This window comes from Prionailurus viverrinus, chromosome A3 (assembly GCF_022837055.1).
Source record: "Prionailurus viverrinus isolate Anna chromosome A3, UM_Priviv_1.0, whole genome shotgun sequence".
NCBI lineage: Eukaryota > Metazoa > Chordata > Mammalia > Carnivora > Felidae > Prionailurus > Prionailurus viverrinus.
This window is the reverse complement of record NC_062563.1, coordinates 24,102,402-24,126,784: the sequence shown is the minus strand read 5'-3', so window position 1 is coordinate 24,126,784 and position 24,383 is coordinate 24,102,402. Positions and strand designations below refer to the sequence as shown.

Sequence of the window (24,383 nt, the reverse complement as noted above, 5' to 3'; positions counted from 1 at the left end):
TAACCTTCCTGTTGCACACTGTCCTGGGGAATAAAGATTTCCTGAGCACCAAACTAGGTTAAATTTAAAATATCGGTGTATGGCATTCTTCTCAAAGCTAGCATAAACAATCCTAAAATGTGTATGGAACCACAAAAGACCCCGAATAGCCAAAGTAATATTGAAGAAGAAAACCAAAGTGGGAGGCATCACAATCCCAGACTTTAGCCTCTACTACAAAGCTGTAATCATCAAGATAGTATGGTATTGGCACAAAAACAGACACAGACGAATGGAATAAAATAGAGACCCCAGAATTGGACCCACAAATGTATGGCCAACTAATCTTTGACAAAGCAGGAAAGAGTATCCAATGGAAAAAAGACAGTCTCTTTAGCAAATGGTGCTGGGAGAAGTGGACAGCAACATGCAGCAGAATAAAACTAGGCCACTTTCTCATACCATACACAGAAATAAACTCAAAATGGATGAAAGACCTAAATGTGAGACAGGAAACCATCAAAACCCTAGAGGAGAAAGCAGGCAACAACCTCTTTACCTTAGCCGCAGCAATTTCTTACTCAACATATCTCCAAAGGCAAGGGAATTAAAAGCAAAGATGAACTATTGGGACCTCATCAAGATAAAAAGCTTCTGCACTGCAAAGCAAAAAAATGACAATACTAAAAGGCAACTGATGGAATGGGAAAAGATATTTGCACACGACATATCGGATAAAGGGCTAGTATCCAAAATCTATAAAGAATTCACCAAACTCCACACCCAAAAAACCCAAATAATCCAGTGAAGAAATGGGCAGAAGACATGAATAGACACTTTTCCAAAGAAGACATCCAGATGGCCAACAGACACATGAAACAATGCTCAACATCACTCCTTATCAAGGAAATACAAATCAAAGCCACACTGAGATACCACCTCACACCAGTCAGAGGGGCTAAAATTAACAACTCAGGAAACAACAGATGCTGGAAAGGATGTGGAGAAACAGGAACCCTCTTGCACTGTTGGTGGGAATGCAAACTGGTGTAGCTGCACTGGAAAACAGTGTGAAGGTTCCTCAAAAAATTAAAAATAGAACTACTCTATGACACAGCAATAGCACTGCTAGGAATTTACCCAAGGGATATAGGAGTGCTAATGAATAGGGGCACATGCGTCCCAATGTTTATAGCAGCGCTTTCAACCATAGCCAAATTACGGAAAGAGCCTAAATGTTCATCAACTGATGAATGGACAAAGAAGATATGGTTTACATATACAATGGAATACTACTTGGCAATGAGAAAGAATGAAATCATGCCATTTGCAGCAATGTGGATGGAGCTAGAAGGTATGCTGAATGAAATAAGTCAGTCAGAGAAGGACAGATATCATGTTTTCACTCATATGTGGACCTTGGGAAACTTAACAGAAGACCATGGGGGAGGGGAAGGAGAAAAAAATAGTTTCAGAGAGGGAGGGAGGCAAACCACAAGAGACTCTTTAAATACAGAGAACAAACTGAGGGTGGGTGGGGGTCTGGGGGAGAGGGGAAAATGGGTGATGGGCACTGAGGAGGGCACTTGTTGGGATGAGCACTGGGTGTTGTATGGTAAGCCAATTTGACAATAAATTATATTAAAAAATAAATAAAATAAAAGATCGGTGTAGGTGTTGAAAAAAAGGAAGGCCTCTGAACACTGTGTAACAGTCTTTTGCATATCAGAGGGTTTCCAATTCTCTGCCTGCAAAAAACTGAAAGAGGAACTGGTCAAATTGTCAGCAGAGAGATCATTAAAAATTATTTTTGATGACAGATTAGATGATTATTTTTATCATATAAAGAAAGAACCACATAATATTGCCAGTTTTGAATGGTTGAATACTGGTAGTTTTATATGGTTCAATCTATTTACTCAATGACTACAAAGAACTGAATGATAATGCAATAATCAAACTCCTTCCATTTCCATCTAATTATTTATGTGTATAGGCTCCTCAGCACTTACATCTACAAAAATGAAAATAGGAATGAATGAAACTTTTGATACACAACCATGTCCCACTTCAGCAATATGTATTATTCACACACAAATACACAAACTACTTAAAATAAAAAAGCCCCCATGGGGCGCCTGGGTGGCTCAGTCAGTTGGGTGACTGACTCAGGTCATCATCCCAGGGTCAAGGGATGGAGCCCCATGTTGGGCTCCACGCTGAGCATGAAACCTGCTTAAGATTCTCTCTCTCTCTCTCTCTCTCTCTCTCTCTCTCTGACTCTTCTCCTCTCCCTCACTCATGCTGTCTTTCTAAAATAAAAATTTTTTAAATTATAAAAATAAAAAATAAAAAGGCCTAAACTCTCATTAAGAAATGTATTTCTGATTAAATTGTCTTTATGTTTTATAATTATTTATCAAAAACTATAAGCTCTTAATGTGGCTTTAATCATTTATGTACTAATGATAACTAAGTCAAGAAGAAAACAAATTTAATACTCAGAGCCTATGGTCACACAGGAAATTTAAAAGTCTTTTAAATCTCTATGTATACAGAAATTTTATTACAGAGACATATAATAGGGTATAAATAAAATTTATCCAGCATAAAAATGTAACAACTAGGATAAAATTCTGTTGTGGGAGAAGAATGAAAATAGGAGTTCAAAGAGAAAAAGGAATGGTATGTGACTATTCAAACTCGTAAGATTAGGGGCACCTGGGTGGCTCAGTTGGTTAAGCATCCAACTTTGGCTCGGGTCATGATCCCACGGTTTGTGAGTTTGAGGCCCGCATCCCCCTCTATGCTATCAGCTCAGAGCCTGGAGCCTACTTCAGATTCTGTGTCTCCCTCTCTCTCTCTCTGCCCCTACCCCATTCACACACTCTCTCTCTCTCTCTCTCTCTCAAAAAAAAAATAAACATTAAAAAAATAAAAGTAAAAAAAAAGTAAAAAAAAAAAAAAAAATTAAAAAAAAAAAATTAAAAAAAAAAAAAAAAAAAGGGGCGCCTGGGTGGCGCAGTCGGTTGAGCGTCCGACTTCAGCCAGGTCACGATCTCGCGGTCCGTGAGTTCGAGCCCCGCGTCGGGCTCTGGGCTGATGGCTCAGAGCCTGGAGCCTGTTTCCGATTCTGTGTCTCCCTCTCTCTCTGCCCCTCCCCCGTTCATGCTCTGTCTCTCTCTGTCCCAAAAATAAATAAACGTTGAAAAAAAAAAAAAAATTTAAAAAAAAATAAAAGTAAACCTGTAAAATAAGAAGGTTGGCTAAAAGTGCATAATGGGGGACTAGTTAAATGAATTGCACTAGTTAAATGAATTGTATCAATTTAATACAATATATGCATTTGTTAAAAAAGTAAAAGTAATCTAGATGTATCAACAAGGAATGATCTCTAAGGCATATTCAGTGAAAAGGTACATGGCATATTTCTATCTGTGTAAAGAAAAAAGGTGGATGTAAACATGCATATGTTATGCTGGTTAAATGGACTCCAAGATCCCGCCTTTCCCACTGCAACTCCATCAGATCATGTAATGGAAAACAATAACGATGGCATGCACAGCAGCCCCAGCTGCTTTCACACCCTTTCTCAGGCCTGCTGTCAAGAATGAGGAGATGTGACAGAAATGTCCAGTGGAGAAACAGTTGTTGCCAATGGCTATTACCACACAGCCTGGAAAGACACTCTCCACTTTAAGTAGTATAACATTTCACAGCAAATTGGAAGCTCAGTACCCGATACCTTAACACTCCCCTTGGAAAATTCAGCTTGGCAGAATCTGAAGTTTGTCTCATTCACTCTAAGTCTCTCTTGTCTCTCCACCCCACCCTTAGAAAACAAATACTCCAGCAACTGAAGTACCTTATTTGACTTATACCTCAGAATGAGCTTGCTTTGCCAGTTCCAGAGAAAAATGGCCACCTCTCTGATCATTCCTACCTGAAGACCAGGCCAGTAGGCCTCTAGGGACTGGAAGACCGGCATGGACACAGTCCCCTTATACATCTGCACCCACAGGTACCAGTCATCGAAGCGGGTGTAATTCCGAATGGCTTTGTTGTATTCTGCAAAGGAGATGCAAGAAGACACGTCGGTGATGAGGGAGATGAAAGGCAGGTCTTGACAACAGAAGCACGGCCTTACACTTTTTGCAAGACCATATTTTGGTGTAGCTTCAAAGCACCCTAGGATGCAAGAAGGCACAGAGGAAGGAGCATGGGTTCTGGAGCCAAACGTCCAGACTCAAATTCCAGCTCCAGCTGTACCACTTGCTAGCTGTGACCTTGGGCAAAGTCTTCCTTCTAACGTTTCAGTCTCATTATCTCTAAGGTGGGGAGAGTAATGATACACACCTCACAGGATTGCTCAATCCCATTCACTCAACAATACTCACTGCACATCTACTAGGTACAGGCACCTACGGGTGGCAAACAAGACAAAATCCAGCCCTCAGGGCATTTACATTCTAGTGGGAACTTGAACTTTTACCTTCCCTTAGAATGTAAATCCATGAAGGCCAGGACTTCGTTTTGTTTATTGTAGAATCCCCAGCACTAGGATACTGCATAATAAATATGCACAATAAATTATTATCTTAACAAAGTACCAAATACAGATGCAAATAAATGAGACAATCTCAAATAGTGTTGTAAGAATTAAATTAAAAAGTCCATGTTTGGTGCTTGGCACAGCACTTCACATAATGGTATTCAATAAATATCTGCTGAATAAATGAGTGGTTGCTGTAATAATTATTATTAGGTAGGTGCCCAACAATTCCTCAATATCATTATTATTAGTGTCCAACGGCCTAGAGGGTAAAATGCTTTTATTTGATGGGCATGAATCAACTACCTACCTCGTCCAAAGCACTGTGGGAAGCAGAAAGATGAATAAGGCATAGACACTGTGCTCGGTAGGAAGAGCTATAACTGTGGATGACAGCTGACTGCGCAAAAGGTGCTGAAGGTCCTACATTCTGAAGGAGGATCAAGCTACTTTGTGGGCAAGGTGACATTTCAGCTGGGCCTTGAAGGGTGAATAACATTTGGACACATCAAGACAGGAAAAAGGTATTCTTGACAAAGGAAACACATGTGCAATGGCCTGGAAATAAGAAATCCAGGGTCACACATGGAGAATGCAGCATAGTTCACTTGGCTCTTGCAGGAAGGCCTGAAGAGGTATAGTGGGCCTCAAGTAGGCAGTACAAGTCCATGGTGGTAGGGGCGCCCGGGTGGCTCAGTCGGTTAAGCGTCCGACTTCAGCTCAGGTCATGATCTCACAGTTTGTGGGTTCAAGCCCCGCGTCGGGCTCTGTGCTGTTGGTTTGGAGCCTGGAGCCTGCTTCGGATTCTGTGTCTCCCTCTCTCTCCACCCCTCCCTACCTCACGATCTGTCTCTGTCTCTCAAAAAATGAATAAACATTAAAAAAAATTAAAAAAAAAAAAAAAAGAAGTCCATGGTGGCTCTGAACGCAGACTCATATACTCAGAACTGGTTCTGTAGGCAGTTGGGAGCAACTGAAAGTTTATACACGTGACAATGGGAAAAATCATGGCAAAGGCCTCCTTACCCCGCCCTTTTTACCTAGGAACATGGCCATGAGCTTCTTATCCTGAAGTAGGATGGCTCCTTTCACCAGGTACTCAAAGTAGGAATCCACGCCAGCCCCAATGCCCGAGTCCTGGGCCACCCACTTTCCAGTGAGCACATCAATATGGTTGCCAACCTGAGAGAGAGAGAGAGAGAGAGAGAGAGAGAGAGAGAGAGAGAGAGAGAGACAGAGAGAGAAACTTAGTCCCAAAAGAGGGCTCAAGACCAAACAAGGATCTCTCCATACCCCTGACTGGCCAGTCAGATGCAAAGCAGGCACCCCAGCGCTCTCGGGAGACATGCAGGCTATTGGGGTGTGGGGTTGGAAGACCACAAACTCTTATCAGTATCAGTCACTGATTGAGAACTGCTCCAGGTAGCATTACATCTTGGAACTTCCAGCTAAAGGCATGCAGAGCAGGCTCCAGGCCAGAGAAGGCCCATAGGGAAAGAGACACTGTCAGAAGACAGGCTAGTGTGCACAGAGAAATGGTAGGGGTTGAGAGGATATGGGGTCCACTATGGTTCCAGTGCTGAAGAAAAACCTGCTTGTGTTGGACTTACTAAAGGAGTTACCGTAGGTCTCCAGAGTGGCATCTTCTTAAGGGATTTTCAAGAATTCCCCATATAAGTTTCACTTTCAAGCTTAGAACCAGACTTGCACAAACCATGTCTCTACCTGAATACTTTCAGACAACTCAGTCTTTGCAAGTCATAATGACTCACCGGAGGAAGTCTTAATACATCAACATTACTGCTAACATAAACTGACGATCAGAAAGGTTGAGTGACTTGTCCAGGGTCACATAGTTTCGATGTAGCAAGGCCTGGGGTCAAAACCAATTCTGACTAAATCTAGTGCTATTTCCTGGACAGCTTTGGCTCAATTACTGTTAGTTTCACTGGATTATCTGATTTAAGAGCTGAAACCAACTTTAGAGATCATCTGGCCCAAAGCATGTTCAATTTCCATGGGTTAATAGGTATTAGAGAAGAAAGGGAAGCTCTGGGTTCAAATAAGCTTAGAAAACGTTGAGTTAAGCAAAGTTAAATAGATTTTACTTACTGTAGGATTTCACAATAACCTTTCACCTGTTTGTGTTCGTTATGATTCTCCAAAAAAAGGATGCAACAGTTGACCCTTTAACAATGCAAGTGTCGGGAGTGCTGAGCCCCACACAGTTGAAAATCTGCGTATAACTTCGGACAGTCTAAAAATTTAACTACTAATAGCCTGCTCGAGTTTCCACTGATAATATAAAAGTCAACTAACACATATTTTGTATGTTATGTATATTACATACCGTATTCTTACAATAAAGTAAGCTAGAAAAAAGAAAATGTTTTGAAAAAATCATATAGAAGAGAGAATATGTTTATAGAACTGTACTGTAAAAAATCTGTGTGTGAGTGGGCCCATGCAGTTCACAAACGTGTTTCTCAAGGGTCAACTGTATATTTAGTATTCCTCAGACTTAACTGACCAGGAATTACCTTTTCATACAATGGCCCACCATTCAACATGTCTCAGCACTGGTGTTCTAAGAAACACAGTTTAACAAACACAAATAGACCATGAAAATGAGGGTCAGATGGGCTGGCGATCTAAGGTTGCCATGTGAGTCAGGGGCATGAAGCCTACAACCTGCTTCCTAGAAGTCAGAGAAGTTCATGGAACCTAACCTCTACAACACAGCTCCCTTTCCCTGCCAGAGGATGTGCTCTCTCTCATGCTCTCTTCCCCTGTCCGAAACTTGAATTAGAGGCTTGGTTAACTTTCAGTGTCCTGATGCTAAGTCCTAGACCACTGCTGAGGTCACCCTAAGTGTCTCTTGGCTGGGCTGCAACTTGTTGCTCAGGGCCCCAAATCTTACAAGCAGGGGCTCAGGTGGCCGACTTGACTCAGATGGAAAGGGTGGCAGCCGACCTACCAGCCCAATATCTGACCGGCTCTCCCAGAGGCGCATGAGGGCCACTCTGGCCACATCTTCGAACACGGGGTCACCAGTGAGGCTGCTCAGGGTGGCAAATTCTACAATGAAGGTCCCGATCCCTGCTGTACAGGTGACAGGGGTTTCTCCCGGGTTCACGCCATGAAGCAGGTTCACCGTTCCATACGGCATGCCAGTGGGGGTCTGAAATGCTGAACAATCACAAAATTATGATCCCAGACAGGAGCAGGGACACAGGGATGGTTCAACACAGACCCAAGCCTGAGGCCTGAGCCAGCACTTCCCTCTTTATCTCCTGGATGGTCTGCTAGAGACTGAGCCAGAGAAGGATACAGGTCATGACTGGAGGGTCCTTAGTGGCTACCTAACCCAGGTGTTATCAAGCACTGCTCGACGTGACCCTCTTGCCTATGATGAGGAGAAAAGCAGTGGGCTATGCTCTCGGCTGCCACACCCACGCACGCTCACTTTAGCTAGAGTAGCTCTACTTTTATTTAATTCACACCATGCTCTCAGAGGCCAGCCAGGTAACTCAGTGTGAAGCAGGTGGGGTTGAAGCCACAGGAAGTGACGGGGCTGTGGCACACTGAAGAGCATGTTCCATTAGAATCCATTCGTACACTTTTCTGTTTTGGTTTTTTTTTTTTTTTTTTGAGTTTTATTGAGATATAATTGTCATATAGCACAGTGTGAGTTTAAGGGGTATGGCATAAAGACCTGACTTAACCTATATTGCGAGATGATGAACATAGTGAGTTAATATCCATTACCTCGTATAGATACAAAAAGAAAAACTTCGGTTTTTTCCTTGCAATGAGAACTTTTAGGATTTACTCTCCTCGCAACTTTCAAATATATCACATGGCAGTGTTAGCTATAGTCATCATGTTGCATGTTACAGCCCCGGTACTTACTTATTACTGGAAGTGTATCTTTTGACCACTTTCATCCAATTTCCCCTCATATACTTTTCCAAGTGCAATTATAACCAAATGAAACCTATCTGCAGACCCTAAACAGCCCCAGAAGAGCCAGTTTGGGGTCCCTGCTCTAAATAGTTTAGAAGGAGGGGCACCTGGGTGGCTCAGTTGATTGAGCGTCTGACATCAGCTCAGGTCATGACCTCATGGTTCGTGAGTTCGAGCCCTGCATCAGGCTCTATGCTGACAGCTCAGAGCCTGGAGCCTGCTTCTGATTCTGTGTCTCCCTCTCTCTCTGCCCCACCCCTGCTCATGCTGTCTCTCTCTCTCAAAAATAAACATTAAAAAATAAACAAACAAATAGTTTAGGGGGTAAACTATTATTTTTTTTAAGAATATAAATCACTAAACTACTGATGTGGTCCAATCCTCAGTTTACAGGTAGGAAAAGTCATGCCTGTAAGAAGTGACTCAAAGGTCATACAGAAAGAGTCAAACAGAGCTGGAATGGGAATGCCTGCCATGCGCCCACTCCTTTATGCTCTGCCCATCCCACCCTGGTGCCTTCTGATTCAAGGCAAGGAACTGGACAAACAGCCAAAGGCAGAGATTTCCTCTCTAGACCAAAAGGTCAAATAACCCCAGAGCAGCCTGTGCGTCACCAAACTGTGAACAAAGTTATCAAAACTTCCAAGAACTATAAGGTCTGGCTACTCTTGTAAGTGATAAATTTGCTGAGTGGCAGGCACCAATGGCAAGGAAGGAGAATGCAAGTCACAACCAAGAAGGGCTCAAAGAATATTTCAGAAAAGTCAGGCAGTGTTAAAAAGAGGGGGAGTGACAGGGGCACCTGGGTGGCCCAGTCAGTTAAACATCCGACTTCAGCTCAGGTCATAATCTCACGGTTTGTGGGTTTGAGCCCCACATCAGGCTCTGTGCTGACAGCTCAGAGCCTGGAGCCTGCTTCAGATTCTGTGTCTCCCTCTCTCTCTGCCCCTCCCCCACTCATGCTCTGTCTCTGTCTCTCTCAAAAATAAATAAACACGAAAAAAAAAAAAAGTTAAAAAAAAAAAAGGAGGGGGAGTGACAAAATCCTATTTCTTTACCTGAATGGCAGATACCCTGGGGCTTGCTCCAATATGTACTTTCCAGTATGTACATTTCTCAATACAAAATGTTTTTTAATGATTCAAAAAAAAAAAAAAAAGGGGCAACTAAGCAGTGTGCTCTATGGATGACTCACACAGGATATGATGTTTGAAAGGAGACACTCAGGCCATGAGCCGTGAGCCGTGAGTGGATCTGAACCCAGCTCACTCACTGTCCTCCACTCATCTCCAGAAAGGGAGAACAGTGATGGCCCAGAGGCTGGTGAAAGCACAGAGTGATGTGTTTGGGTGTGAACAGCCCCAGAGTCTCCACCACGCCCTGAAGAGAACACAGTGTCCAGCTGATGCTATCAAGCCCAGCTGCTGCCCCACCAGACAAACACACTGAGGCTTGACCTGCTGCCCTGGACACAGCTTAGCTCCAAAACATGTCCCTCCCATTTCAGTGGCGTTTGAGGTTCTCCAGGCACTTTCTCCTTTCTGACCTCATTTCCTGCCTCCCAAAAAGCCAATGTGGCATGCAAGCAGGAATTATGAATCCCTTTTCAGAGATGGGAAAACTGAGCCAAGGAGAGAAGAATGGCTTGGTCAAGACATTGGCTAGTTCAGAACTGGGGGCTCCTAATGTACAGCTCAAGGCTTTTCTCTGGAACCCTTTTATTCCAGCAGTGTGTGGGCCTGAGAGGGGGCAAAAGGGCTCACTCAAATAGGAACAAGAATCTTCCACCCACCAGGCTGGCCTTCAGCTCTCTCCTGCAAACCGTAATGAGGTTAGCTCATCCATCCTGGGCCATGGTCTGACAAGCCCTCAAAATGCCCAGGACTCTCCTGACTTCCATGGTGGGTGGCCAGAGGTAGAAATACTAACTGTTTGGATGAGGAACAGAAGAAAATAGCTCGGCATTGCCACTCTTGTCTCCAGCAAGAGAAGCAGGATCCAGTGGACTGCATTTCTCCTGCATGTCAGTGTGGGTCTTACCTGGGAGGAGTTTTCGGGCTGCCTCCTCAGCCATCCTCAGGAGAGGTCCAGAGCAGGGCCATCCGGCCTCTACTTCCACTCCAGCCTTCTTTGATAGCAGGTGAGCAGACAGAAGCCCTCCTACCACTACAGATGGCACAAAACACAAGTGTCAGAGTCCCAAGGACCAGTTTTTCTCTTGTGTCAATTAAACCTACATACTCTGTTGAGCGGCTTGCTGGGAAGGGGCTAGAGCCACCTAGTGAAAGAATCCCTTAATCCCACATATTGGTGCAGTGTTAAGTTCACAAATTCTCTTCTTCTTGGTGGGTCACAAAAACAATGGCTATCACTTTTTTTTTTTAAAGTCCCTACTGTATACCAAGCACTAGGTACTACTGTCTCTTCAAATGAAGATACTGAGGTTCAGAGGGGTAAAGTGACTTGCCCTGGGTCATCCATCTAGTAAGTGGTAGGGCCAGGTCTGTCTGACTACAAAGCCTGTGCTCATTCCACTCAGTCACTCTGTCTCCCAATCCCCCTAAGACCTGGGGTGAGGGGCAGAGTAGTTATTGCCTTCATTGTATTAATTAACCTATTTGAATTTATTACACAACACTTAGGACTTGTAAAAAGCCATAAATGTTCTGTATCTGGAAATATGGCTAAATAGATATCCTGAATGGCCCTCTCATTGCAAAAAAATCTTGTGACCTTGAGCTTCAGCTTTCCCCTCCTCTTGGCAGAGGGGGAACAAGAGACAAAGGCAGGACCTACCAAAGTGGAGAGTCTGATAAAAGATAACCTCCGTAAAGTTGGGATCTGAAAGAATTATATACTCTGTGTAAGGATAGATCAGAATAAACCCTACCCACCTCCCCTAGCATACAGTTAAGGAAAACTGCAGGCCTCAAATCTTGATGCCAAAGAAAGGGAAGAAAAACGAACAAACAAGCAAACAAACAAATCTCCACTAAGAATTAGTAACTACAGGATGGTACTAAGGTTTACAACCTGAATTCATACCAACTAAGTAGTCCAGGAAAACTCAAACCTTTAGCATAAGTCAGTTTTTGGTAGACAATGCCTCCAGCCACATGGAAGAAGTAAACAAAAACTCTAGCTGAAAGAATTCACCTTCAATCTAGGCCTCAAAGAAGCCCAGGGATAAAGTCTAGGGAATGAGTGCACATTAAAATTTAAATAAATCACAAGACATACGAAGAAACAAAGCATTAGGAGTACGAGCCAGCAAAAATGACAGTAGAACAAGACTTACCAACACATCAAATACTGGAACTATCAGACACAGAATACAAAATAATTATGTAGAAATGTTTAAAGAAATAAAAGAAAGGCTTGGAATAGATGAGTAAGTAGCAAGAAATTATACAAATGACCAAGCCTAGGGCTGCCTGGGTGGCTCAGTCAGTTAAGCGTCTGACTTTGGCTCAGGTCATACTCTGTGTCTCACTCTCTCAAAAAATGAATAAATGTTAAAAAAAAATTGTTTTTAATTACATAGGCATGTTTTTCTTTTTAAGTTTACTCATTTTTAAAAAAAATTTTTAAATTTTCTTTTATTTTTGAGAGAGAGAGACAGAGTGTGAGCAGGAGGGGCAGAGATAGAGGGAGACACAGAATCCGAAGCAGGCTCCAGGCTCTGAGCTGTCAGCACAAAGCCCGACGCAGGGCTCAAACTCACAGACAGTAAGACCATGACCTGAGCCGAAGTTGAACATTTAACTGACTAAGCCACTCAGGCACCCCAAGTTTACTTTTTTTTTTTTAAGTAATGTCTACACCCAACATGGAGCTCAAACTCATGACCCCGAGATCAAGAGTCACACACTCTTCTGAGCCAGTAGAGCATTTCTACACAGATAGGTTTATTAGCAAATAAAATATATCTGAAGAGAGAATTAGTGGACTTGAAAACAGATTTCAAAAAATTACCCAGAATGCAACACAGAGAAACAAATTTATTTTTAAAACACACCAAAGAGATTTGGAGGATATAGTAAGAAGGTATAACAAATATCTGGCTGGAGTTCTAAAAAGAGAAGAGGGAGGAAATGGGGAGAGGCAATACCTGAAGAGAAAATAGTTACGAACTTTTGAAAACTAACGAATGACACAAATTCTTAGATGCAGGAATCCCAAGCAAGATAATAAAAAGAAATCCACATTTATGCACATCACAGTAAAACTGCAGAACACCAAAGAAAAAAAAGATTTCAAAAGCAGAGTCTGTGTAATAATGATTGTTAAGGCTAAGTGGTGGGTAACCCAGTTTATTATATATATATTTCTCTACTTTTATATATTTTTTAAAACTTCCATAATAAAAGTTTTTAAAATGAAGGAACAGCCAGCATAAATAAAACCAATCATCTGCAAAGTAACAATTAGATTGACAGATTACTTCTTAATAATGACAATGAAATGAGAAGACAATGGAAAGATTTCTTCAGTGTGCTAAGAGAAAATACTATCAAGTTAGAACCATATGTCCTGCAACGTTATCCCTCAAAGACCAAACAAAGGCAGTGAGATAAAGACATTTTATATAGGGGCTCCTGGGTGGCTCAGTCAGTTAAGTGTCCAATTCTTGATGTAGGCTCAGGTCATGATCTCATGGTTTGTGAGATGGAACCCCACATCAGCTCAGAGCCTGCTTGAGATTCTCTCTCCCTCCCTCTCTGTACCTCTCTCCCCCACGGCCCCCTCTCAAAATAAGTAAATAAGCTTAAAAAAAAAAAAAGACATTTTATACAAACAAAAGCTGAGAAAATCTTCCAAGAACACACGTGCACTAGAGGACATTCTAAAGGAAGTACTTCAGATAGAAGGAAAGGGATCACAGATGTAAAGTCTGAGACACAGGTAGGAAAGATGGCCAAAGAAATAAATATAGAAATATACAAGTAAATATAGAAGTAAATCTAAAACGTCAAATGTATAGAACAGCAATAATGTATGGAGGGCTTAAGACAAAAAACTAAAATACATAATCTATAGCATGTGGGTCAGGATATTCTCAGAGCCAGGTTTTGTACTATTCAGGAAAATAAAGATTTTCATTAATTCCGTAATGTTTGTTAAATTTGTAATGTTTGTTAAATTTTCCAGGAAACTATTTAAAAAGTCAGATACTGAGCATAGTCATTAATAAGAGGAAAATGGATAAGGGGGAGAAAAGTCAACCTAAAGAAGGCGCGCGCGCACACACACACACAAAAGAGGATGAAAAGAACACAGAGAAGATGGGACAAATAGCACAAAATAAAACCACAGAAATGAATGCAAATACCTAAGTTATTATAGTAAATGTAAATGGATTAAATGCTTGAGTTAAAAGATCGTCAGAATGGGTAAACAAAATATAATATATAATTTATAAAAGATATATCTGATCATAAAAATACAGAAAGATTGAAAGTAAAAGAGTAGAAAAAGATACCAGTCAAATGCCAACCAAAAGAAAGCTGGTATAATTATATAAATATATATAATTATATACATATGATATGAATATACCAGCATATATGTATACATGTACATATGCTGGTATATTCATATCAGCAATAAAGAAATATTCATATCAGCAACAAAGGTATAAGGTATAACAAAGGTATAAGGCAATCTTAGCTTACAGAAGATAAATTGGGCTCTGAAGAAAATTTGAGGCCAGCAGTGAGCATGGCCTCAAACTCCCATCTGATCCCTAAACCAGGATTTTATATCATGCTGTCTTTGTTCTTTAATTTTTTAAAAAACTGTTATCACATGTCTGTAATACAAGTTTCATTGCAAAATACGTACAAAATAAAGATGAGCAAAATGAGGGAGCAAAAAATAACAGCCTCCAGAAGTGACAGTTTGTTAAGCCACTGGTGGTCTAGGAGTTCACTACAAATAAGGGTTGTAGTAGCTTTATGAGAATCACTGGAAACCTGCTAAAAATATTGATTCTAGGACCCAACCCAGAAATCCAAATTCATTAGGTTTAGACAGAAACCTAGACAATTCAACTTTTATTTATTTATTTATTTATTTATTTATTTATTTATTTTAAATTTTATTTATTTTTGAGAGAGACAGAGATAGAATGCAAGTGGGTTAAGGGCAGAGAGAGAGGGAGACACAGAAGCAGAAGCAGGCTCCAGACTCTGAGCTGTCAGCACAGAGCCCGACGTGGGGCTCGAACTCACAAGCTGTGAGATCATGACCTAAGCCAAAGTCAGATGCTCAACCAACTGAGCCACCCAGGTGCCCCACAATTCAACTTTTTAAAAGGTCCCAAATAGTTCTGATGGGCAGCAAGTTTTGGAAACTAATGCCCTAGACTTGCACTACATAATATAATCATGAACCGTGAACCACGTCACTATTTAAATTTATTTATTTTTTTTTAAAATTTTTTTTTCAACGTTTATTTATTTTTGGGACAGAGAGAGACAGAGCATGAACGGGGGAGGGGCAGAGAGAGAGGGAGACACAGAATCGGAAACAGGCTCCAGGCTCTGAGCCATCAGCCCAGAGCCCGATGCGGGGCTCGAACTCCCGGACCGCGAGATCGTGACCTGGCTGAAGCCGGACGCTTAACCGACTGCGCCACCCAGGCGCCCCATCACTATTTAAATTTAAATTTGTTAAAATTAAATGAAATTAAATATTCAGTTCCTCAGTTGCAGTAGACACATTTCAAATGTTCACTAGCCAGGTGCAGCTACTGGCTACAACACTGGACAACACAGACATAAAATATTTCTGTCATCACAGAAAGTTCTATTGGGTAGCGCTTCTTAGGCAATAAGTTCCAAGAAGGCGAGGATTACATCTTTCTTGTTCATGGCTGTATGCCTAGCACCAAATACATGTTAAATATGTGAGTAATTCTGGCACATCTCTTTCTAGTCTCTTCTCTGCCCCCTGCTCATGTCTGAAGCTGATGGGGGATCCTGAGACCTCCACACCCCACCCTCTAGGAGGAAAAAAGATCTCTCTTCAGTCACTGGTTTCGGCCAAGTGCCCTGGCAGGGTTGACCCTTAAGATTCTATTTACCACCTCTTGGTTTACACAGAGGCAAAAACTCCACACTCTTTTCTTCCAAAACCCCAGCAGGCAGCCCTCACCTCGGATGTTGGTTTCAAACACGGAGGCATTCACATCAATATCAAAGTCTACGTTGTCCTGGAGCACTTCAACCACTCTTTGGAATTCTGAGACATTCCCCAAAATCTGGAAGAGAAGAAGGTCTTGATAGTGAGGCTCTCTGAGGCTTGAAGGCACTGAAGATCGAGAGTCTGGGATCCTATGCTGGTGTGGCCATCACTTATTCAACTAAGATCTATAGTTTCTGTTCTAGTACTGGTGACAGGAGAAGGAAACAGTGAGATCTAGAAACCACGGAGACCCAATACCAAGAGACTGGTTAAGTCAATTCTTAGTTACCAATTCAAGAGTCCTTATGTACCCATTTAGTGGAAACAATAGAGACTGTAGACTGCATAGTTTTGATATTTGCAGCAGATATCTGTTGTTTTTAAACTTGTCTGGTCACATTCATCCTTGTGGAAAACACTGCAGGTTGGTTGGCCCAACACAGATTCCCAATCTCCTTTACCCTGGTAGGTTCCCAATGTGGTGGCTGAAAATCCAGATACTTGCTTTCTCAGCCTCCTTTGCTGCTAGAGGTGAATGTGTTACCCAGCCAATGCTAAGCCTTGAGAAGTCTACTGGGGGCACTTCTGGGGAAAGATTCTGTTTTCCTAATAAAAAGGGACAGATACCGCTGGCATGGTGTTTACTCTTCTTCTTTCTGCCTTGAAAGCAGACTTTACTTCTAGAGCTGTGGCAGCCATTTTAGACCATGAGGTACTAAGCATCAGAATGAAAGCCAATACCCTAATGATAGTAGAATGGAAAGATACAAAGAGCTTGGGTCTCTGACGGCATCACTGAACAGCCAACCCAATGCTAGAAATTACCTCCAGACTTTCTTTCACTCGAGAAAATTAAACCCTTTTCATTTAAACCATCAGCCAAATGCAATTCTGCTATCTTTTATTCTGATAGTAGTGCCTCAATTTGAGATATCACTCTTTTTCCACAGTCACTCTTGCAGTTTGGGAGAGGCTGACCCCAGTCCTTCAGTAGCAAGAATGGGTACTTGATCTGGACCACTGGACTGTATCCCTTGGCCAGTGACTGGTTCAGGAATGAGTGTGTGACCCAAGCCAGATCAATGAGACTCAACTTCGGGAATTAATTCAAAAGGGCTGATTCCTCCCCCACACACAGGTTCCTGACTGAGTGGGAAGTGAGTTTGGAACTACTGATGGCTACTCTGCCAGCATAAGGAGCACCTGAGAACACAGCTAACAAAGAAGGCAGAGATAGGAGATGGAAAGATTCATGAAGACTTGTTCATATGCCTGGATCCAACTGATTCTGAGGCCAGCCTTTACCTGGACTTTTTAGTTATCTGACTCAGTAAATTCCCTTCTTTGTCTATATTGGTTTGAACAAGGAACCAAAACAATCCTGTCTCAGCATTCAAGGCCCTCGATGTTTGGACTCAAACTACCTTTCTGACCATGTCTCTCGCTGTTCATCTTCATCTAACCTATCTTCATCTACTTCAGGAAAACTATAACCACTATTTTCCACTTCTTGCCTTCAGACATGCTCTTTCCTTTACCAGAAATCCCTCCATCCTATGTCTGCCCATTTCCAAATCCAATCTATCTTTGACTGTCTAAATGTCATGTCTCTAGGAAGCCTTTGATCCCTCCAGCTAAAAGGAACCCTCTTCGCCTGTTAAAAGACTCCAGTAACTTTATCCACACAACTCTTAGGGCACCTATTTCTTTCCACATGAAGAGAATCTTGCCAGGGAAGGAGCCTCATTCTTTCCTGCATTCCCCCAGGGTGCCAAGCGCAGCCCATGAAGCAATTACTCAATGTTTACTGAATGATTACATGAATCTTTTTCCACACTGCAGTTAGTAATCTTCTCAAAACAGAAATCTGAGCATTTCCTGCCCTCTACTTCAAATATTTCAGTGGCTTTCCATTGCCGTTAAATTAGAAATCAAAATCCTTAACACAGTGAACAAGGGCTTCCATCATCTGGTCCCCAACCAGACCCCCGGCTCCACTTTTCTTCCTGAATTTCCTTCTCCACCTCCCAGACATAATGGCCCTGCTTCAATTCACTGCCTTTGCCACACTCTCTCCTGCCATAAGGCCCTTGTACAGGCTGTACAGGCTGTTCCCTCTGCCTGGAACACTCTGTCCTCCCTCACTTCCCTAGTTGACACTTGCTTCTCTTTCAGATCCCAACTTAAGTGTCATTCTCTCTCCCTTCTTCTCTCTCTGCCCCTCCCCTACTCTCCCTCTCTCTCTCTCTCTCAAAATAAATTAACTTAAGAAAAAATAAAAAAAGAAAAATTATATCTTCAAGGTGATCATAACCATGTAAATACTATTAATTTATATAAAAATGAGAAGGGGTGACAGAACAGAAATAGTAAAATATGGATAAAGTTGTTAAATCCTCTCTTGTGGCCTTTTTAAGGAGGATGATTAAGACTTGGAGTCCTACAGAATTAAACTCAAGTCCTAGCTCTGCCACTTCATAGCTGTGGACCCTGGCCAAGCCATTTTACCTCTTCTCAAAATTTATTTTGAGAGAGGCAGAAACAGCATGTGTGGGGAAAGAGCAGAGAAAGAGGAAGACAGAGAATCGCAAGCAGGCTCTGCAATGTCAGTGCTGAGTCCAATGTGGGGCTCAAACCCACGAAACCGAGATCATGACCTGAGCCGAAACCAAGAGTCAGACTCTTAACCGACAAAGCTACCCAGGCGCCCCTGCCATTTTACCTTTCTAAACAATAGCTTTCCTGACTTGAAGAAGGAGTAAAGGATGTACCTTATGGGGTTGTTAGAAGGGTTAAACAAGATAAAACACACAAAGTGCTTAGCACAAGCCCTACACATAACACACTAACTAGTCACTGCTATTTTTATCACTGAACATGTCCAATTAGAATGTAAGCCTCTGAAGGGGCACCTGGGTGGCTCAGTCAGTTAAGCACCTGGGTCTTGATCTCAGCTCAGGTCATGATCTCAGAGTTCGTGAGATCAAGCCCTGCAGTGGGCTCCGCGCTGACAGTGTGGTGCCTGCTTAGGATTCTCTCTCTCCCTCAGCCCCTCCCCTGAGCATGCATGCACACACTCACTCACTCTCTCTAAAATAAATAAACTTAAAAAAAAAACAAAAAACCCACCACATTTATGTTTAGAATGTAAGCCTCTGAAAACAAGGAGGGTCTCAAAGTCTCTGTATCCCCCAGAGAGTTATACAGGCCTATCACAGTTCTGTGTTCATGACAGGTGTTCTGTAAACATCTGCTAAATAAATGACCCTGAATACATTTGGAATTCATCGTTTCCCTCTATCTAGCTGGGCGACCAGAATCTGAAGCTTCGGAATACAGAGATGAAAATAAAAGGCCCAAGTGAAGAACTTGTTTTTCGCCCACAGTCAAGCTGCCAAAAGAGGAAGGACATTGGTTGCACAACCATGGTGAGGTAAAGGAACAATCAAGACACTTACCAGCAAGGTGTCCAGGGCATCAATTAGCGTCAGAGAAAAACTGTAAAAGGACAGAAATTCCAGCTGCTTAGTAAGAAAATCAAACACAAGCTATGAAGGTTGCCCCAGATCAGATACCCCCAAAACTAGTAAGTGAGGCACAGTGATGACTCTTCCCGTCCCAGTTTCCAGTCCCAACAGAGAAACCCTAGTGAAAATTACCAAGAAGCTCTGACCCATTTAATGCACTAGGGAGGATGGGCTGATGTAGCTCAACTGTGGTTAAACATATCACCTATATTCACTGGCGTTCTTCTCTGCCATGGGGAGGCAGTATAAGATTGGGGCTAAGAGCACAGGCTTTTCCACATCTAGGAATTTATCTCAATGTGCACAGATCTGTATGCTTGAGAATGCTCATGGCTGTACTGTTTAGAAAAGCAAAAAGCTAGAAATAACACAAACATATACCAGTTGAAGAGTGATTAAATTGTAGTACATTTAAACAGAGCAAAACTATGAAGTTGTAACAAAAAATTGTTATCTATTGTTCTATGGGCTAATATTACAATATTCAAATTATATTGTTAAATGAAAAAAGACGAAGGATAGAATAGGCAGTGAGGTATGTTTCTATCTGCATTTTCAAAAAGAAATATATAGACAAAAAGCAGATTAGCAGTTGTTTGGGCCAGTGGTGGTGGAGGAATGAACTATAAAGCAGCACAGAGAACTTTTTAGGATGACAGAAATGTTCTCTATCTTGACTGTGATAGTGGTTACCAGATGCTTCAAATGGGCACATTTTATTACATGTAAGTTACGACTTTAAAGAGTTAATTTAAAAAGATACACATACACATATGATGGTAGAAACCAAAAATATTTTGGGGAGGATACACAAGAAAGTTAATAGTGGTTGGAATTCTAGGGTATGTAAGAGACTTACTTTACTGTATATGATTGTTTACTGTTTGAATTTGCCTTTTGCTTATATATATTTTCCAACTAAAAAGAAAAAAAAAGAAAAAGCAAAGAAAACCAGCACACATTTTGTTGATTACTTAACTTCTCCAATCCTTAGCATACTCATTTGTAAAATGGACAAAACTACACTTAACTCCTAGGGGTGTTGAGAGAATTAAATAAGACACAAGTAAAATGCTTAGCACAGTGTTTAATCAATGTCAGCCTCAGCTAAACGCAATGATCTTTCACTCAGCAAGGAACAAGACAGAGAATTCCACCTCGTAAGTTTTTATTCTAGTGGAAGTAAGAAAAACAAACTAGTAGCAAGTGAAAATGATAGCATCAGAGAGTGAGAAGTGCTAATAAATAAAAAAATAAAATAAAATAAAAGGGGTGATTTGTGAGAGTGACCTGTAGGGGGTGGGTAGTTAAGGGAGCTAATACTTAGGTGACATTTTGAGAAATCTCAAGAAGCAGTCAGTAATGTGAGGGTAATGGGGGAAGTGTGTTTCAGTTACACTAACAAATGCTCTGAAGAGTTACATCCCCTCCTGGGCCAGTTTAACCAATTACAAAATGAAGGGGTTGGGTCTTCTGATTTCTTGGAAACCTTCCTCGACAGCCTAGGACTCCAGAGGTTTGTCCAAGTCCCCAGGCTGGTGCCTGGTACTGTCATGGTTGGAGCTCAAAGGTCCCGTCCACCAGGCTAACCCAGGCTTTTTCCACAGTGGGATCCAACTTTCCAGGAGGCTGGGTGGATCCTGGTGGATTGGAGGGAACGTAGCCTCACCCTCGCTAGCTTTTCTGGAATTGGCGAGGAGACCGTGAAGCCACCGGCCCCAGGTGACCCGCCCGCCTAGGAACCGTACTGCCAGACCCCAGCCGCCCCCTTGCTCCTCCACTCGCACTACCTGCCCCAGGTGTCGTGCCCGTCACAGGTGAGAGGTCGCAGCTCGTCGTAGGGAAAGGCATTCTCGAGGTAGCTGTCGTAGGCGTGGTAGAACATGGCCTTGACTCGCTCCCTGGTGCGGGGTATGAAAAATGAGGCAGGGGAAAGGACAAGAATAGGGCGGAAAATGGGAATCACCACCTGAGCCCAGTGGCGGGGTCTGAGCAGGTCGGGGTGTCGGAGGGGAGGGGCGGGGGGAGTCCTAGAACGTTGGGAAAGGAAAGGGACCGGGTCTGCGCTTCCCCTTCCCCAACTCTGGAAGGGATAGGAGCCTGACCCCTTTCACCTGTAGTGGGCGGGGTCGGGCGCGGAGCCACCGGGACCTGGCGCACCATGGTGCAGGGGCAGCAGCGCGCACAGGAGGCCGAGCGGGACAAGCAGCCGGAAAGGCATAGAGCCCGTGTCCTGTCAGCGCCGCCGCCGCGGTAGCAGCCACCGCCACCCGCTCATCCTGCGAGCCTCTGCGGGTTGTTCCGGGAATCCGCGCCACTGCGCCTGCGCGCCGGGAAAAAAAAAAAAAACAAAACCGTCACCCACTTCCGGACTACAAGTCCCAGAATACAATGGGAGGCGGAACGTCGGCAAAGAGTATCTTGGGACAGTCTCTGAAGTGGAAATCAACGTGGCTGAAAAACAGTGGCTACTACAGATACTATGATTAATTAATGTTTTAGTAACAGCATTTGTTAAGCGCTTATTGTGTACTAAGACTGTATTGAATACTTTAAATACATTATTTTTTTTTTCAACCTCCTTATAAAGACAGGACAACAGGGACTCAATGTTGAGTGGACGTATATAAAGAATGGATGAATAATGTTCAGACATTGCCATTATTAGGCATATTGAGTTTCCCAAGGCAGTTCCCTGATGATTGTGTGAGGTACAACTTACTTCCATTTATTTGTCCAAAGCTGCTACTCAATATTTCCAGAAATCCCTTTAAGTTCTACGAATTGACGAATTCTTGTCATTTCTTTCCTCCCATTTCGGATGAGGTCACATAAGTATGGTCTCTTCAGTCTCCATCCCAACTCAGAAGCTTCCCTCTCCCAAACCCCTGGATCATCTCAGTGGTAGCAGGCATTTAGAGCATCCCAGATGAGAATGAAGACCCTGGGGCGCTATAGCTTTGAGAGGTTTGAGACCAATTTTTCCATTTGCCTTTTGGCAATATCCCAGATTTTGGTCAGTTCCCAGACTATGGTTAGTTTATAGCAACACCCATGAGTTTGGGCAGTGTGATGTGCAGTAGAATCAGTCCTGGATTTGAAGTGAGATCTGGACTTCAATTTCAACTTTACCACTTACAGCCTCTATGTAATCCCGGGCAAGCTTGTCCCCTTATCTGGACCCAGCTTTCTCATCTAAAAAATGAGGAGTTTGGGCAAATGGATATATGAGATCATTTTAACTTGAGCTGTCTGTAATGCTAGGATGGCCATGCTGTTTGCTGAAAAGCCAAATAGAAGTGGCAGCTAAGTTCCTTTGAGTTGGAATGAAGGTGAGTTTGTTCTCCTTTGGTCCATCATCCTTAAAAATATCCCTCAGATAGATGTCCCCAAATGCCATCAGTCGATATGAAAAGTAAAACTCTGGGGGCACCTGGGTGGCTCAGTAACGTAAGGGTCCAACTTCAGCTTAGGTCACGATCTCGTGGTTTGTGAGCTCGAGCCACACACCAGGCTCTATGCTGACAGCTCAGAGCCTGGACCCTGCTTCAGATTCTATGTCTCCCTCTCTCTCTGCTCCTCCCCACTCGTGCTCTGTTTCTCTTTCAAAGGTAAATAAACATTTAAAAAAATAAAATTAAAACTCTGACTTAACAGAGACAGCTTGAGGTAGTACAGTATAGAGGTTTAAACTGTGGGCTTTAGATTGAACAAACCTGACTTGGAGTTACTACTAGCTCCATCACCTATTAGGAGTGTGGTCCCATCATTTTGTCTTTTGAGCCTCATTTTACTCATCTGTAAAATAGGAATAATATTAGTACCTCCACCCCCAACAGGATTATAAGGATTCAGTGAGCTAAAGTGCTTGTCATAGTGCCGGGAAGAGGAAACACTAAGAAAAAAAAAATTAGGATGTTTTTGGAAATTCTTCTTGGAAGGGCCAGATGATAGGGAAAGGAGACAACAGTAAACTGAGACTTGGATAACAGCACAAGGGCAGTCTATTAGTTTCCTGTGACTACTGTAACAAATTACCACAAACTTGGTGACTTAAAGAAACAGAAATTGATTCTCTCTCAATTCTGGAGGCCAGAAGTCTGAAATCAGTTTTACTGAGCCAAAATCAAGATGTTGGCAGGGCCACATTCCCTCTGGAGGCTCAAGGGGAGCCCTACCTCTCCATCTTCTCCTGGAGAAGAGAAAGTTGCTGGCATTCTTTGGCCTGTGACCATATCACCCCAATTTCTGCCTCTGTCTTCACATCACCGTCTCCTTCTCTGTGGGTGTGTCTCACTACTCCCTCCACTTGTCTCCTATAAGGACACTTGTGATTGCATTTAGGTTCCACTTGAGTAATACAAGGTAACTTTTTGAGTAAACTCCATACTCTTTTTCAAAGTGGCTGCACCAGTTTGCATTCCCCCCAACAGTGCAAGAAGATTCCTCTTCCTCTACATCCTTGCCAATACCTTTTGTTTCTTGTGTTGTTGATTCTAGCCGTTCTGACAGGTGTGAGGTGACAGCTCATTGTAGTTTTGATTTGCATTTCCCTGATGATGAGTGATGTTGAACATCTTTTCATGTGTCAGCCATCTGTATATCTTCTTTGGAAAAATGTCTATTCATGTCTTTTGCCCATTTTTAAATTTGATTATTCATTTTTGGGGTGTTGAGTTTTTTTTTTTTAATTTTTTTTAACGTTTTTATTTATTTTTGAGACAGAGAGAGACAGAGCATGAACGGGGGAGGGGCAGAGAGAGAAGGAGACACAGAATCGGAAGCAGGCTCCAGGCTCTGAGCCATCAGCCCAGAGCCTGACGCAGGGCTCGAACTCACAGACCGCAAGATCGTGACCTGAGCTGAAGTCGGACGCTTAACCGACTGCGCCACCCAGGCGCCCCGGGGTGTTGAGTTTTATAAGTTCCTTATATATTTTGGATACTAAGCCTTTACCGCATATGTCATTTGCAAATATCTTCTCTTATTCTATAGGTTGCCTTTTAGTTTTGTTGATTATTTCCTTCACTGTGCAGAAGTTTTTTGTTTTATTTTATTTAGTTTTATTTATTTAAATGATCTCTACACCCAATGGTGGGGCTCAAACTCCCAACACTGAGCCAGCCAGGCACCCCAGAAGCTTTTGATTTTGATGTAGTTTATTTTTCCCA

At 42.5% G+C, this 24,383-nt stretch overlaps 1 protein-coding gene across 2 annotated transcripts in view; it reads right to left on the bottom strand.

The window, feature by feature from the left end:
• Positions 1–21,536, bottom strand: part of EDEM2 (ER degradation enhancing alpha-mannosidase like protein 2) — a 31,588-nt gene extending 10,052 nt beyond the window's left edge. Inside the window, exons 1-8 of one of the 2 annotated variants that reach the window (XM_047851787.1) lie at positions 21,327–21,536; positions 21,003–21,113; positions 19,144–19,183; positions 15,656–15,761; positions 10,538–10,663; positions 7,509–7,720; positions 5,572–5,713; positions 3,923–4,047 (exon numbers count right to left, since the gene is read on the bottom strand). In XM_047851787.1, the coding sequence (XP_047707743.1) occupies positions 3,923–4,047; positions 5,572–5,713; positions 7,509–7,720; positions 10,538–10,663; positions 15,656–15,761; positions 19,144–19,183; positions 21,003–21,113; positions 21,327–21,433 (969 nt within the window). In that variant the 5' untranslated portion in view covers positions 21,434–21,536. The remainder of the gene's footprint in view (positions 1–3,922; positions 4,048–5,571; positions 5,714–7,508; positions 7,721–10,537; positions 10,664–15,655; positions 15,762–19,143; positions 19,184–21,002; positions 21,114–21,326) is intronic. The other variant, XM_047851789.1, reaches the window with a different exon arrangement.
• Between the last annotated feature and the right edge of the window lie 2,847 nt (positions 21,537–24,383).